Raw genomic sequence first — 16,363 nt, 5'->3', positions numbered from 1 at the left:
ATTTGGGCACGTGGCCTTTTTACCACGCAATATTTTCATGCGAGAAAGCAAACATCTCTTTAGCTACCATTGAAAAAAAAATCCTGAGTAAAATCAAAACCCAAATCCCTACTCCATGAGGCCACATGGTTCTTCACACTACCTTCAGACTGTGAGCAGACTACTAAGCAAAGGTGACTTTATTACACAGAAATAAAGTGCTGGATTTTCCTCTGGGCAAGGGTGGGATTCCTAGAGCACTCCCTATGCTGGGGATTTGCATCCCACCTTCCTGTTTTCAAAGTATCTTCTGAGTAAAACTCATTTAAAGAGGTGCTTTAGTTAGGCAGCAAGGATGGGAAGAGAAAATTACTATTTTTTTAAAAGCTGTATACTATTTTTTTTAAATCTGTAAAATATTTTCTGTGTGCAGACTGAACCAAGAAGGGGAGGCTGTAAGGAAATTATTACTTAAAAGTTTTTCACCTGCCAGGAACAGAAAAGCAGGTATAAATAAATAAATAAAGATAAGTAAACAAATAACAAAGACACGGCAGGGAGTGAAATCCCTGATGCAATAATGAGCGATCGCTCCAGAATAACGTGCTCAGGATTATGGTTGATCTGACTAAGACAACTCATGGTGTGCAGATCTACAGATCCATCTGCAAGTGGTGACAGTGATACTTCTGTTTCCCAAGGGTGAGCTAAGGCTAAATACAATCTTCTGGGATAATTGCTGGTGTATGCATTCATACACCTAACCTGGGTCAGTGTCCAAGCGGACATGATCAAAAATCCATTGAAATGGGTGAGAAAATTTCCACTGTCTTTTAACAAGTTTTGTGTAGGATCTTGAAGCTTATACTGTAATGAAGAGCCAAACAGCTTTATGATTAAAACCAGAAAAACAACCACTGCAGGAATACAATCAGTACTTTTAATGGCATTAAAAGGCCACCAGATGGACAACTTTCAATCATAATTAAATTACTGTCCTCAAGTAGAAACAACACTGTTAAAAAACCATTAAGTTTTAAGATGAAGCATAAAAAGCTGAAAATAACATGACTCATCCCTAGCTTTCTTCTTATTGCACAAAAGCTCTTAAAATTTGGCTTCAGCACTTTTCTCCTAATTATAATGCATGATCCCTTTGTCACTGTGAAATGCGCCCGCTTAAGCTAAAAATTTCCTAGAACTGTACTGATAAAACAGGCCTGAAACACAATTTGCAGTACTCTAACAGGTCCTCACAGAGTCTCAGGTGCATCCTGACTTTCTGCACTTTGATGTCCCTGTCATATAATTAATAATTAAAACAAAGATGTGCCGAAATAGGTTTAGATTAGAAATCAGGAAGAAATTCTTCCCAGTGAGGGTGTTGAGACACTGGAACAGGTTGCCCAGAGAACCTGTGGATGCTGCATCACTAAAAGCGTTCAAGGCCAAGTTGGATGGGGCTCTGAGCAAACTGACCCAGTGAAAGGTGTCCCTGCCCATGGCAGGGGGTCAGAACTGGATGGCCTTTAAAGTCTGTTCCAACCCAAACCATTCTGTGATTCTGTAATGATTCTATGATTCATCACCGAAGGAGCAAAGCTTTCCTCTGTGACCTTTCCATGTATCTGCGGAAAAAAAGTTCTTTTAAGTATATTATGTAGTGGTGAGACAAAAAAAAGAACCATCACAGCTCTTTCCCTTAGTCATTAAGGTCTAGTTTGTACCACCACCACAACAAATACCCCAATGCAGTGGTGAGCTCAAAACAGCACTGAGTCTTGCTGAGACACAAAATGTTCTAGGTCCCAGAGCATGCCGTAACTTACAGACTTCATCAAGTTTTGAATAGGGATGGTGACCTTTTCTTTCTTCAGAAAGAAAGCGACAGAAAAATAGATGGTGAGAAATAGAGGGCAAAAACCAGTGGGGTAATGAGATTGTAAATCAAAGCATAGCTATGCCTCAACTTTACTATATTTTCATTTTTATTAATAGCACCCACTACTATGTTTTATAGCCTACCCTTTAAAAAACAGTTCATGAATTGCAGGGGGTCCTATAAATTTAATTGCTTAATTGCTTTTTTTTTTTAAATATTGTAGTTAGAACAGAAAATTTATCTTTCTTAACTCTGCTCTTAAACTCCACGAACCTGCATATGTATTTACAATAAAAACTATCATAAAAGCTGTGTATTTTGGGTGGGGAATAGAAATTGAGAAACAATTTTCTGTTCTTTATTTTAAGGGTGCATTAAATACTATTCTTAGTTTAATTTTCTTCACAGAAAATTCACTTTGCCAGAACCATGTCTAGTTTAGAACAGCATTTATCAAACATCCTTTGTAGCCTTGAACATGCATGTCAGTTTTGAGGAGTACAGCACCCTGGCTAGGGTGATCCTACTGGTTCTTCTGGATTCTCCTGAATGCTGCTGTGTTCCCTTCTTGACAGAGACAACTTGAAAAGTGCAGACTTGAGACCAAAGCTTGGGAACATTCTGAAAATAGGAAATTGCATTCTACTTATTTCTATTTCTTCTAGATTTGGCTCCCCTTCACCTCTACTTATTATAATGTGGAATCATCTATCATAGTTCTTTTGGAACAAACATTGAAAACCTGCTCCTAGTGCTCCATGCATCCATGTACCGTGGCCTCTTGGAAGCATGATGGAATGAAGTAGGACAGGAAAAGTTGCAGACTTTTTTGGAGATTTCCATAGTTTTGAAACCAGAAGTTGTTGACTCCTCGCCATAGACTTGTGGTGTCTTTTTATGAATTTTCTCCTACTACCACATGTCATCTTATAAGTGGTTACATTTAAATTACTGGGGAAAAAATTATCCAGTCTGAAGCAACCATTAATGACAGCCCATAGATATCACCTGTTTACCCAAACAACATCTGAACAAAGGGGAAAACTGAACTCTATTAAGCATAAAGGATATGCTAGGTTTGTCTGTTAAGACTTGGTCTAAAAAGAATGACCTCTCAGGTTGCTTTAACATTCTACTTGCTTTGTACTGTGCTTTGGGATATCAGTGACTGTTTAGCTAACAGAGATTTTGAATGTAGTATCTGTTCTGAAATTTAACTTAACTTCAAGCTCTGCTAGTGTGTAACTAATTTTAAAAGCTTCTGGAACCTAAAATTCACTCAGTTGTATCATGATTCAATAGCCAGACTGATTATGGACTACCAATAATTTGCCTCAGCACTGGCTTCTCTAGCACCTGGAGAATGACTTGAGCATCAGAGTCCTGTTTTGTTTTGGTTTTGGGTGGTTTTTTGGTTTTGTTTGCTTGTTTGTTTTTGTTTTGTTTCGAGTTTCTTCAGATACTTAAGGTCTACTACTTAGAGAGACTTAAAAATTTGTCCTTACATGAGATACATTTTTAAGCTATCCTGTAATGTGCTGAGGATAAAGTTGGTGCTGCATAAAGATCTTGGAAAAGACCAAGAAGATTTGAAAAAAAGCAAATACCTTTTTCTTTGGCAAGATCATATGCCAGTATCCACATATCAGTACTGACAAGCAGCTCAGAGTCCATCATGAGGAGTGATGGGAAAGAAATGGTAAATGAAACATTTCACAGTCCCTGCAGCAGCCTCAGAGACTGAGAAGTAAAGATAGCTCTTTACTTTGTGAAGAAATAAGTCTCACATAAGTTATCCCATTTTTGCTACTTCTCCAGTTATGAAGCATTTGAGCTCTGGGAATCCTAAGTCTCTATGTTAATCAATTACTGCAGAAGAAAAACCTGTGACAGAAATCTGCACATAATGATTCCAAAACTTTTCAGCATTTTTGAGGGTTTAATTAATTATATGGTGAAAGATGGATGCCCTGTGAGCAACAGCCCCCACACACACAAAGGCTGTGTAGGTCATAGTGAGTACCTTGCTTTGCTTCCCTGATTCTGCTGCTTTCTGCATTTTTCTGACAGGTTTACATTCCTACCTGCCACTGCCCACAAATACATTTCTTTGTCACTCGGTCAGAGAGGAGTTCTGTGATGCACTGTGCACTGAATATGCACAGACATGTGCATGGTGCATGTGTCCCAGACTGACAATCTCCAGGATCACACTGGATCTGAATTTCTAGCAGGAGTAGCTGTTCCCAGCTGTATTATTTGGAATCCCTTTGTGAATCCCAGCTCCACAAGGTGGCTCTCGATTCCTTTAAAAATACCACTGCTTTTGTGGATTAAATATATCCCAGAATGATCGTGAGAACAATCATCATGGCTCTATGGATGCACAATGCTGCAGTGGAAGCCAAGATCCCCTTTAGTATGTGGCATGTTCTTCTTTCAGTAAGGCTGAAAACTAGACAAGGTCTGACACTCCTGAAGTATTACAATTTGAAGGAAGGTTTCATGTCAATTGCTCAATAAAATCTGAAAAACCAGAAGACCAAGGCATTATAGATGCCCTTGTGAAATGGGACATTCAAATGCTCACTGCCTGCTCTGCTGCTGTGTGGCTTCTCTCCTACAAGTGTCCTTCCTCGCTCCATAGCTCTGTAGGATCAGGCTAACATAGTCACCAGGTACTGAGGGATGTAGTCTCTGAGAGCATGGGCAGCAGGATGGCATTGTGGTGCTCCTCAGGAAAGACATCTTGCCTCTCAAGGCCAGGACACACTAGGAGGTATTTCCTTGACTCCAGCCAAGACCTCAGCATCCCCAGGCTCCCAAATCCCTCTGTGGCTGGCCATGTGCTAGCATGGCCTCCCAAAGTTCTGCCTGCTAGAGTACCTCATCTGAATGCGAGGTCCTGCCCTGAGGTGTGTGTCCCCAGACCCCCTGGCTGGGTGACCACAGAGCTTATCCCCAGCTCTCTGTGGCAGGAGAGCCACAGCTGAACCTGGGCCGGGACTGGACTGTGGCACCACAGTGTAACTCTGTGAGGTGGGCTGGGCTGCAGCACACGTGCAAAGAAAACGCTGATGTTGTGAACCCCAAACTTAGTGCCTAAGACTGGATCAGTTTGCCTCCCTCTTGGGTACACTATTGATGCTTTTGGTAATCAAGAATTCAAATTCCTGTCACTTATATCCTAGGAAAATTATGAGAAAACCTGAGTAAACTTTGGGAAAAAAAAATTATTTGCTTTCTGGTGATTTGTATGTTTAAGATCATATCTTCAGGTTTTCCACAACAGGGATGGAAATTTATTTAACTAATAAAATTTGAAAGCTGAAACTGTATAACAAACACTATTGCAAGGCAGTGCTGGGTGTGTCAGAGCTGTAACGTTAAATTCCTTCTTCTTGTCGCTTCCTTCAAAGCTGTGCTGAACTCAGCCCCTCCCTGGTTATCCTTCCCTGCCGAGCCTGCTGTAACCCCCACGCCTTGCTGCTGTTCCCACCTTTGTCCTTGCACAACTTGCTGCACCTTTGCCTCCACTGCTGGCCCAGCTTCTCCCCCAACCCCTTCTACAGCGTGGTCTCCAAAGATCAGTCAGAGTGAAGGCATCTGCTTCTTGTTCTCCTAATTTCTCTTTTGTTTTCTGTCTGAACACGCGTTCTTCCATGGAGAGATGGTGCAAAGATGAAATTTTGTGTGTTAATAACTGCGTGCATTTTCTATAAACTTGAATCTGCCCTGTGTTCATGTGCACGATCTCTGGAGCACCTGAGGTTGCTGTTCTGCTCTAACTCTTTGTAGTAGGTGTCTGACAATGGGTAAAGACGCTGGGGAGAATCTCTGCTACAGAAGTTTGTATCCTGGAGCCAGCACAATTTCATGAACAGTAACCCAAAGGACAGGCCAAGGGACATGTCTTTCAGTCCAATATGTATTTCTTACATTTTCACATGCAGAAAGTCTGCAGTCAAGAACCAGAAATGTGATATCAGCAATGGAACTCAGTTCATTAAAAATTCAAATCAATGGAAACAACAGGACGTGTTATTTATCTAAGCCTTGAATCAATCTGACTACTATGCATAATGATCTTAATTAGAAAAGTGAGCCAAAGCAGGAAGACAGTCTGTCTCCTGGCTTTGAAATTATCATACCCCTATCAGCATGCTTGGGTAACTTGTAATTAGGGACAAAGGTTACACATCATTTTATATGCTGAAAAACCGGTTTTATACATGTCATTTCAAAAAATGTTTAAGAAATAGTTATAAGACTTGGTAGCCCTATTATACTTTGATTTTTTTCTACCAGATTAGTAGTCTGCACTAATTAATTGATGAACTTCTGAAATACCAATAGAAACTTTGCATTTATAGGGAGCCTGAACACTATCAAGTAACTAGCAATATCAGCATCAGTCTTTGTAGAAGTTCCTTTCCAAAATTTGGTACCTTTTCACATCTGTTTCACCTGCATGGAAAATGCAGCTCAGACAAGCAGTGTGGGCTGTCCAGCAGCAGAGAGTAAGGACTTTCCTGTTCTAAAACTTTACTGGCATGCTGCACCAGTATGGCCACAATTATACCTAAACAGCTCCTTGTGCAGTCCCCCACATCTTTCTTCTTTTCTTGTTTATCTTCAACTACTGCTGTTAAATATGAAGTGATCAGGTTTTGACAAAATGGCAGTCTTGTGATTCCTTTAATATTTTATGGACCAGCTGTAATTAGAAAACAGAAGACCTAACTCTGAGGTCCTGCCTCATCAAAGCAGTCAGTTCTACATTTTATTTAAACAAATTCTTCAATTTCGTTAAATCCACTAGGCAGGCCCACTGCCCGCTCACAGTATCGAGTCACACATGAGCACTGCTCTCAGCAGGAGCAATGTCTTATCTTCTGCATTGGAACACACCTCTTCCTCTCTTATCACAGGTACAGATGTGATTTTTTTCAAGGTAGTATTTAATCTTAGAAATACATCAGAAAAAGATCAAACCCTCTCTGTCACACAAAATGGCCTTGCTTTCCCAGAACATTATTTCCACAAACAAAAAATATGGAAATTAAAAACACAAGTAGGATCTGTTCCATCAAAGTATTAGCTGCATTTCTGTGAGGTTGACAATCACCTTTTTAACATGGCAGGAATTACATGCGTAATTCTCTTTAATGGGTGTTACAAATGTTCAGCCCACACTGAAAAAAGATCACAGTTGGTATGAGTAATAACTTTTTTCTTAAACATAAACAGTTCCCCTCTAGCTCTCTACATATCCTCCAACATCAATGTAACCACAGCTGTCAAGGTAGCCTCACCTCTTTCTATGTATATTTTAATTTTAATTTTTTCCCATGCTTTCGCTTAGTGGACTTTTTTTTTTTTTTTTAAAGGGCTTAAACCTGTTCTCCAATTTTGTGGGCAAATTCACTGCAATAACAGATCTTGGTGTTTAGACATCTTTAAACATTATTATTAGCATGCAAGAAATTAGAGACCTACATCAAGATCTGGAGGTTTGGGTGTTGTTTTTTAATTGAAAATGGATTTCAAATTGTAGTTTCCCTCATTCAAGGATCTCCAAACACTCTTGCATAGTTAAATGAGGTTTTGTGGCTTTCTTTACAGGCAGCAGCAGCCCCCTTCCCACAGCTTTGGTACAGCCTTAGTGGTCACCAGCTGGGGCCATGGAGGTGATGTGAGGATGAGGATGCAGGAGCTCAGTGGAGAGGATGGCGATGGGCTGAGGCTCAGGGGGCACACATGGTGTTAGTCTTAAGCTGCACATGTAGTCATAGTCCTAAAATGTGCCAGGGGAGGTTTAGGTTGGACATCAGGAAGAATTTATTCAGAGAAGTGGTGATTAGGCTTTGGAACGGGCTGCCCAGGGATGTGGCAGTGTCACCATGCCTGGAGGTCTCCAAGGAAGGACTGCACATGGCATTCAGGGCCATGGTGGTGGACTCAATGATCTCAGGCGGTCTTTTCCAACCCAAGTGATTGTGTGATGGAAAGTACCCTGCAGTCCTTGGGACACCCCACATCCCCTTGAAGCTGCTGTCCCCTCCGTGGCTGAAGCACAGAAGCCATAGAATCTACCATGTGGATACATAGGATATTAAGGGGTGGGAAGAGATCCATCGACCACCGAGCCCCAGTCCCCTCTGCCATGGGCAGAGACACCTCCACCAGACCAAGCTGCCCAGGGCCCCCTCTGATGCCTTCAGTTTTAACTTTCATATTTTCCAGATTTTGTACTACATTAGTGTGTAACTCTGAACTTCATATAAAGTGTTAGCAAGTTCTCCTCACAGTTTAGTCAGACAAAACAATCCTTTTCCAGCCAAGAACCAAGGGCACCATTGCAGTTTCGGGCCCAAAAAGTGTAAAAAGGAGAGAATTGAGGAGAGCAAACTGGGAGGATGGGACTCCCTAACCTGAAGCTGTAACTGGACAATTAACCCCAATATGTAAATGGACCAAAACTGATAAAGTGTGAAAACTCATGACTTGGAGTCCATCTTGGGTAGAGCCATGGCCAGGCTCTTGTACTGCCCAGGGTGTATCCTTCAAAGGCCTTTTAGTGAATCCCGACTTTACTCCTTTACCACAGCCCAGCCTCTGTCCAGAGAGCCTCTCAAGGCATCAATCCAAGCCAACCGTGAACACTTCCAAAGGCGCGGCGTGTACAACCTCCCTGGACACCCTGCTGCAGCGTCCACCGCCCTCACAGGAAAGAATTTCCTGCTCCTATCCAATGTCCCACACCTGGGTCTATGTCCCCCCAGTGAGGCACGCAGTGACCCCTTGGAGTCCCCGTATCCCCTGGCGTGGGCCCGCGGCGGCCCGGAACGCAATCGCCGGGGCCGCGGTTTCCAGGCGGGAAGCGGTGTCGCCCGGCGCGGTTGCCATGGTGCGCCCCTGGCGCGGCCGCCATGGACGAGGAGGACACGGTGGGGCTGCGGGATTCGCAGGGCCGGGGCGCTTCCCCGCCGGGCGGGCAGCGGCTGCGGGCGGCGGGACAGGGGGAAAGGGGGAGGCGCCGGCGGGCTCTCCTGCCCCGGCCCGGCCCGAACCTGCCCACAGCGGGGCCCGGAGGCGGCGGGCGAGGCCGTACCCGGCCCCTCGGGGTTGGCCAGCGCTCGGTGCCGGCCGCGGATACGGTGCCGGCCGCCCCTCAGCCGGGCCTGGCGGAGCTGTCTCTCCCCAGCACGCACGCAGCGGGCGTTTCTGGAAACCACTTAGTTTTAATCTGCGGGTTTCCCTCTTCTCTTCCCCTCTCCCGTTTCTCCGGGAAGCACCGGCTCGTGCGGGCTTTCTCTCACCGCGTGTGTTTCTTTACAGTTCTAGAAATATATTTTTCTTTTCGCCTCCCACTCGAGTTTGTGTCTCCTTTTTAATTTCTGATGGGTGGCTGTATTGAAAGCCGCTCCACGTGTGTGCGAGGCGTGGATCACCATTCCTGCTGTTCTGCCGCTCACACACACGGGCGCTTCCCAGCTACAATTACGCGTTCAGAGTTACTGCGGCTCATGGCAAGTGCGCTGATCGCTTGTTACCAGCCAGAGCTAACACAGAGGCTGTAAATCCTCTCCACTATAAATCATCTCAGAAGCTGTGCAGTAGGCCAGCAATAATGCCATTTGTTTTACTGAAGCAATTGTGAAAGTCTTCTGGCTTTTCTTTCTTTCAGAGAGATTTTAACGAGCGCTGTGCTCAGTGTTCAGAAGTGAACTGGGGTCTCACTGATGGAGGCAGATTTTATTGTAGATCTTGCCACAACGTTACTGAGGTAAAAAGATGAGTTACTGCCTTGGAAAAGGTTTATTCTGATTGCTTCTTGACTTTATATAAGAAAATTACAGATTTTTCTTCTAAGCATTGAGTTCATTTCCTTTTTCATGCTTTAGCTGACACTGTTTAAAACTAATGTTCCTTGAAATCCCAACATTTAGAATGAGCCATCCTGACCGGCTGTGTTGCTGTAGCTGTGGTGTCAGTGTGCTCTCTAGGTGCCTTAGAAGCATTGTCTGGGTGTTGCTGCCTTTTGTGCAGTCCAAATCTAGACAAACCCTGATGCATGTCACTTGTGTGTCCATGATAGTAATTGTCTATTTTTGAAATTTCTGAATCAAAAGTTCAGACTGTCTCATCTTCTGTTAGTTTAGGAACTTTGAGTAAATTCTTTCATTATGTTTTATGATGGGACAATCTATGCAAGTTAGACCTGGCTCTTTTTTTTTGCTAAATTGTATTCCTCTTTTGCAGAGAACTAGAGAAGTTGTAAACACTGATTTTATTACTAATTCAAGAGTCCAAACAATCTCCAAAGGTTCAAAAAAGCAGGAAAAAAATGGTATGTATGAGTTTCTGTCTGTATTTTGCAGAAGGGTGGCTGTTCAGCCACTGTTCACCTAGACCATTATGTCTTTGGTGGAAAACAAAAGCAGATAGGCAAGAAAGACTGTAGGAGTGGAGCAAAATGCACCTCCCTGATGCTGCCACAACCTTCAGAGATCACATTTGGTGGCTTCCTGAGCCACAGGTGACCTCTGGTGAGCCCAGAGGTGGGGGTTTTTTTGATTGAATGGAGCCATGTGCTACTGCTTCTTTGATTTCTGGAAGCAAATACTCACTGAAGCTACTGGAGGCATGCATTCAGATGTGGTGATCCTTTGTTCCTCCCCTGTGATGGCTATCACAAAACCAGAGAGGTTTTTTTGTCTTGGCAGGTGAGGTGTGATGGTGGTCCAGCTCTCGGTGTCAGTCTGGCTGTGTTACAGGCACTGGGCCCTGCAGCTTACACACAAACTGCATGCAAGAGGTTTCAAACAGTCAGTTCCAGTAGCTGAACCAGTCTGCATCTTTCATCCAGAGTCATTCTTCTACTTTTAATTTATGAATATTCAGAAGAACAGTGGTCATTACACAGGAGGATCTGGGCCATAAGGATGTAGTAGTAAAGCTGCTGCTAGAGCTGTGTGGATATTCTGTGTTGGCTGGATGCATCTCTTACTGTAGTGGCCACTTTCAGAAAACAAAACTGCATTAAAATGCCAAATAAAGTGAGGAGTTATCTTTCTCTCTGATATGCTTATCTACCTTTGCTCTGTTGCAGAGGCAGTGGGTTGCTACATTCCTTCCAAAAGAGCACTTGTGTGGAAGTGAAGGGAGGTGTGAAAAGGACCCCTCCACTTTTCCTTATCCTGTATTGCTTCTAAAGTGTGGACCAGTCATGCTTTTAATTTATCCTGTTGAGAAGGTCATTAGCCAGCCCCAGGCTTCTTGAGAAAGAAATCCTTACCTTCAGAATGCAGTCATGTTACACTGTATTCCATGAATGTTTGGGAGTAAGCGGTGTCTGTTAGCTCACTGGTTAGCAGTTAAGAGCAGCATCATTCAAGCAGAAGCTTTGGGTAGATAATGCCCAAGATGGTGAGATGCAAGGTGTGTTTCAGAACAAAAGTGGTGAAGAACAGGAGTGGAAGGAATGAAAAGGGAGTTGAGAAATGCAGAGAAAATTTCTAAACCAAAAGCCTGTAGAAAAGGTTAGTAGTAAATTTAGAGAGATAAGGGCAAAAAGTAATTGCAATACAGCCTTGAAGAAATAGTGACTAGATTGGAGCAGGCCCACTCCCTGTGAAATTCATGTTGGGCTAGGATTTGTTAGAAGTTGGGATATTCTTTTATTTAAACATGTATGATTCTATGGGAGAGAATGGTAAAGCACCAAAGTGGTATTGGCTGTTTTTTGCCTGACTCACTACTGTAATGTTCCAGTTTTCTGTGTCAGGGGTGGGAAAGGAATGTTCATATTTCATTTTTAATGGCAGGTTGTCAGTTATTTTTAAACTGGTAATTTAACAATGCTCTGCTCAATTACAAATGCCACACTAGACATTATAATGAATTATATTATTCTTGGGAAATGTGTGAAGTTCTTGTTCAGTAACTTTTCTTCTCGTTTAAGGCTGTGAATAAATGGAAGTTAATGGAGTGTTCAGTGTAGCTGGTTTATGCACTAGGGTCTGAAATTACTAAATAGAGATATGGGGATATGTGTGCATAAGCCCAAAATAGTACAAACAAACATAGTCCCCCTTTTTTCTTCCTTAGATGGAGGTTGTGAATGGTATATTTGTGAAGGCTTTCAGCTTGTACTCAAGAAACAAGTGGAAGCTCTAGAAGCATTAGGAGTATGTCCACAAATGAAGGTACGTAGATGTCAGTGTGAATTGTACACTCTGTGTGTGTGTTACAGAAAGTGGGATTTTAAAATATTTTAATTTTTAAAGTGAATCACACAAGTCCCTGTTTAAAATCATTGAGTATATGAAATAAAAATTTGTTTCTCTGTTAATTTTAAAATGTATTTTATAAATCACAGTTAGTAAAATTAGACATGGAATATTATTCAGATTCCTGAGTTAGAAATTACACTCTGTTCTCTCAGCAATTAATGATCTTGTAAACATTGTACCATTTACCATTTGTGTGTTACCATTGTACCATTATCCATTTGTGTTTATCAGGATGAAATTCTGTGCAATTTTTGGAGGTGTTACCTTCAGAAGAGCAAACAGGCATATTGCAAGAGACCAGCTGGGGAAACTGTCAAAACATTATCAGTAAGTGAAAGCTCAAATTCCATAAGATGTTTGGTATCTTTTTAAAAGCAACATCAGAAATCTTCTTTGTTTAGGAGACGTATCTTGCTGGTAATAATGTCACCTCTGTATGAAGGAGATCATATAAACAGCCTTGCACATGTCCATGTTACTGGGTTTTGGAGTTTTTTGGAGTCTTATTTCAAGAGATGACTATTTCTGTGACTATTTGAAACTGCTTATTTAAAAGTTTTTCTTTGTCTTGGCATAGATAATCAGTAAATACAAATGACAATGCAAACTGTATCATCAGCCACCATCCTTTCCTGCCTGCTCTCTTGAAGTTACTCATTTGATCAAGCTTTGATTCTGTGTGTTGCCAACTTTCTGGTCATTGTAGCAGATTAAAATGTAGTCACTGGAAGTTTTTTGATCTTGAGAAATCCTTGAAAAATACTTCCTTTTTTTTTTTTTTTTCTTTTTTTTTTCCCCACTTACTGATGATTCATGGAGTAAAAATGTGAACAGTTTGGGTTTTAACTTTTGCTGTTAATTTTGCATCTGTCATGCTTTATGTGGTTTATTAAGATCAAAACTGTAACTAAAAGTAGCTAATACAAATATTTATTTACAACCCCCAGGTATGTGAGAGCAGTACTGATGTGGACAGTGACCCAGAGAGACCCAGCCTCCTGCACTTGCTGTCTCTCTCTGAAAGTGAGGGGGATCTCCAGACCGACTGCAGCTTTGCCTCATCAGTGAGCAAGGTCTCAGGTAGGAGCAGTGAGCTGAACTATCTGAAATCTAGTTTTTCTGTAGTTTTTAAATATAAAAAGATTTAAAGCATATTTGTGTACAGTGAATTGGAGGAACTGGTTGGAAGTTGAAAGTTTTCAGTGTTGTGTGACACTTTATATTCTACCAGAAATAGAAGACTTCCTCCTCCAACCCCCACCCAAGGACATAAAAGTTGAACAGGACCTGGAAATACAGTGGGAAATGCAGGAGGAAGTTCTGGTTTATAGCAAGTTTGCTCCATGCCTCCTGTTTGGAGTGGGAAAAAAATTGCTGTTATATCTTCTAAGCTAGATGTTCACAAACACAGCAGCTTTGAACCATATTTAACCATTTTTTTAAACTGTATTTAACCAATAGCAGAGCTGTCTGTCATGACTTTGATGTTAAAAACATCTATTTGTTCTTTAAGGGGGTCTATTCTTTTTTCTCTCCCACACATATATTTAGCTTTTAAATTTTTTTCTTTACATTATTTTGGTATTTCTGTATCTTTTGTCTCCACAGTCTTTTTACTGCTTTCCCAATGACCCCTTCTATGAAAAATCATATTTTACCATTCCATCAGTTTCTCTTTTCTGCTCACAATAGCAACAGGAAAATACCTACAGAATGCTGAACTTCTTCATTAGAATGTTGTAGAGAATTGGAGTATTAGGTTCTGCTGGGCAAGTGTAATACCAGACAATGCTGCAATGCCTGATACTGGAAATGCATTGCAAGGCATATTTGAAAGCTTTGGCTTGTGTTTTAAACTTAGGATGGCTTTCTCTCTTGCTTTATTCTTTGCTTACTTTTTCCTTCTTTATCCATCTCTCCTTCTTTATTCGTCTATTATGTACTATCCTTATGGCATGTTTCTGTTTTTCTGTGATATTGCCTCTCTACCCTCAGAAGAATGCAGTGTTTTTTTTTCATGCTTTTTATTTTGTTAAGTCCAGAAGTGGTAATAGCGTGAGAAATTTGATCAGCAGCAATTAGAAAACTCCAGACAGAATTAGGGAGTGGGGACAAAAAAGGTATAAAAATGGTGATGCAAAGTTTTTAAAATATTGTACTAGAACCTTTCATCCTTATATATTAAAATGACAACATTTTGAGGTAAAGAGTCACTGTATGTTTCTGCATGTAGAATCTTGGGTGGTATACAAATATAATACAAAAAGGAAAGAATTGAGTGAAGAATTTCTAGTGAAAGTATTCCCTTGAATTTCCTCCCCCTTTTTAGTGTCTAGGGTAACTCCTTTCTTCCTCAGTACTTGTGCCTTTTATAGGTCTGCTGCTTAAAGTTTTAGAACAGCAAGGTAGTCCTAAGTAGGCCATAATTTATTGTCTTGGTTAGTTGTTTCAGAGATTGAATTCAGCTTCCAGTAGACATCAATTTCACTGAAATCACTTGAAATTAGTTACGAGTTCAGTGATATTTAAAGTAAATGTCAGTGAAATCGGACAAACATAGAAATAGTTTTTTCTGTTGAAATTCAACATAAGTGTGTGTGTTCTAGTCTATTGTAAACTCTTGTGAAGATTCATAAATATTTTCTTTGGGGTCATTTCTGCTGAGCTGTTATTGCTACTGACTAGAAAGCTCAACACCCTTCTTTCCCTAAGAGGCTTGTCCCGATGGCATTTGGTTTTTTGGCTTTGTTTTTTTTTTTGTTATTTTCATCTAGGGTTAATAGCAAATTCCACTGAGTATAGCGCTGAGATAATGCTAGAGAAGCCTATAAAACTCTTAAATTATTAGCTGCGTGTAACTGTGTGTTGTCATGCCATGCATAGGCTGGAAGAAATAAAAGGAAATTCTGTGCCATCATTAAGGCCACAAATATAATGAGGATTATTTTAAATAAATTGAGTTGAATGTGAAATTAACAATGAAGCTTCAGTCACGAAGCTGCCTTAAAGCGCAGGTATCCATGTGAAAGGTGAAGCAGTTGACTGCAGGGATTAAACCGATGTTCCCGTGTTCCTGCCTTTGTTCCCTGTGCGTGCTGGGACGCTCTGCTCTGCACCGGCCGTTCGGGCCGGCTCTGAGAGCCTGGGCCGTGCCTGTGCCGGGGCTGTGCCCATCCTGTGCCGGGGCTGTGCCAGGCCTGTGCCCATCCTGTGCCGATCCTGTGCCAGGCCTGTGCCCGTCCTGTGCTGGGGCTGTGCCAGGACCGTGCTGGGGCCGTGCCCATCCTGTGCCAGGGCTGTGCCTGTCCTGTGCCGGGGCTGTGCCCATCCTCTGCCTGTGCCTGTGCCGGGGCCGTGCCGTGCCCGCAGCGCCGGCTCCGGGGCCGGTAGGTGGCACCGCAGCCCGGCCTTGGAAGGCGGTGTGCGCGGTGTCCCCGACCTGCGGGCGCTGTGGCCCTGCCCCGCTGACCCTGGCGCCTCGCAGGTGTGGCTGTCGCCAGCCCGCGGAGCTGCCGGGCTCTCGGAAGGTCCCACTTGTTTCCAGCGGGCTCTTTGCCCTTGCCCTCCCTGTGGATCCAGCTCTCGCCATTCCTCGCCTGAACGGGTGAACAGTTTGTGGGGAAGTGGAGTGAGGAAAATCCCTGCAGAGTCAATGCTGACATTTTATGCCTGTGTGCTTTAGATACATTTTCCTTCATCCTGGCTGGGTCATGATGTAGGGAAGAGAGGATTACAGATTTTTTTTTTTAATTTTTTTTAATCCTCTTTTCCTGAACTCTCAGGTTTCACTGCTGAAAAGGTTCCAAACTCATAAATCACTCTACTAAACAAACTTTTCGCTTGGTTTCTCTTCGTTTTTAACGATTCACCTGAGTAAAGAAATAGGGAGGTTTGGGTCTTAATTTATTTGGGTTTTTTCCCACCCTCTTCACTATTTCCTGCATTCTTGTTCTAAAGTTATTTCTTTGACATTGAATTTATATACATTTTTTAGAAGAATACCTTTGTTTCCACAGTTGGAGATTATATATTCATTGGACAGATGGATTCAGGGCAGACTTTTAACATCAGTAACATTTCTGCAATGTAAATTACTTTTTCATTAAAGTCTTGCCTGTGTTGAAGTTTAAAATTGTGTTTTAATCCCAAACTCAGAGGCATTGATTTAAGTACATCAGATTTTCCCTTGTTTCCTCACAGTCTC

General features: G+C 42.1%; 1 protein-coding gene across 1 annotated transcript in view; it reads left to right on the top strand.

Moving 5' to 3' along the window:
• Positions 1 to 8,660: 8,660 nt before the first annotated feature.
• TAF1B (TATA-box binding protein associated factor, RNA polymerase I subunit B) overlaps positions 8,661 to 16,363 on the top strand; it is a 45,878-nt gene continuing 38,175 nt past the window's right edge. Inside the window, exons 1-6 of the mRNA XM_005487208.4 lie at positions 8,661 to 8,811; positions 9,552 to 9,650; positions 10,127 to 10,214; positions 11,975 to 12,072; positions 12,391 to 12,486; positions 13,107 to 13,239. Coding sequence (XP_005487265.1) covers positions 8,794 to 8,811; positions 9,552 to 9,650; positions 10,127 to 10,214; positions 11,975 to 12,072; positions 12,391 to 12,486; positions 13,107 to 13,239 — 532 coding nt within the window. The 5' untranslated portion in view covers positions 8,661 to 8,793. The remainder of the gene's footprint in view (positions 8,812 to 9,551; positions 9,651 to 10,126; positions 10,215 to 11,974; positions 12,073 to 12,390; positions 12,487 to 13,106; positions 13,240 to 16,363) is intronic.

This window comes from Zonotrichia albicollis, chromosome 3 (genome assembly GCF_047830755.1).
Source record: "Zonotrichia albicollis isolate bZonAlb1 chromosome 3, bZonAlb1.hap1, whole genome shotgun sequence".
In the NCBI taxonomy this organism is placed as follows: Eukaryota; Metazoa; Chordata; class Aves; order Passeriformes; family Passerellidae; genus Zonotrichia; species Zonotrichia albicollis.
Note: the sequence above shows the minus strand (reverse complement) of the source record. Positions and strands in the feature narration are given on the sequence as shown.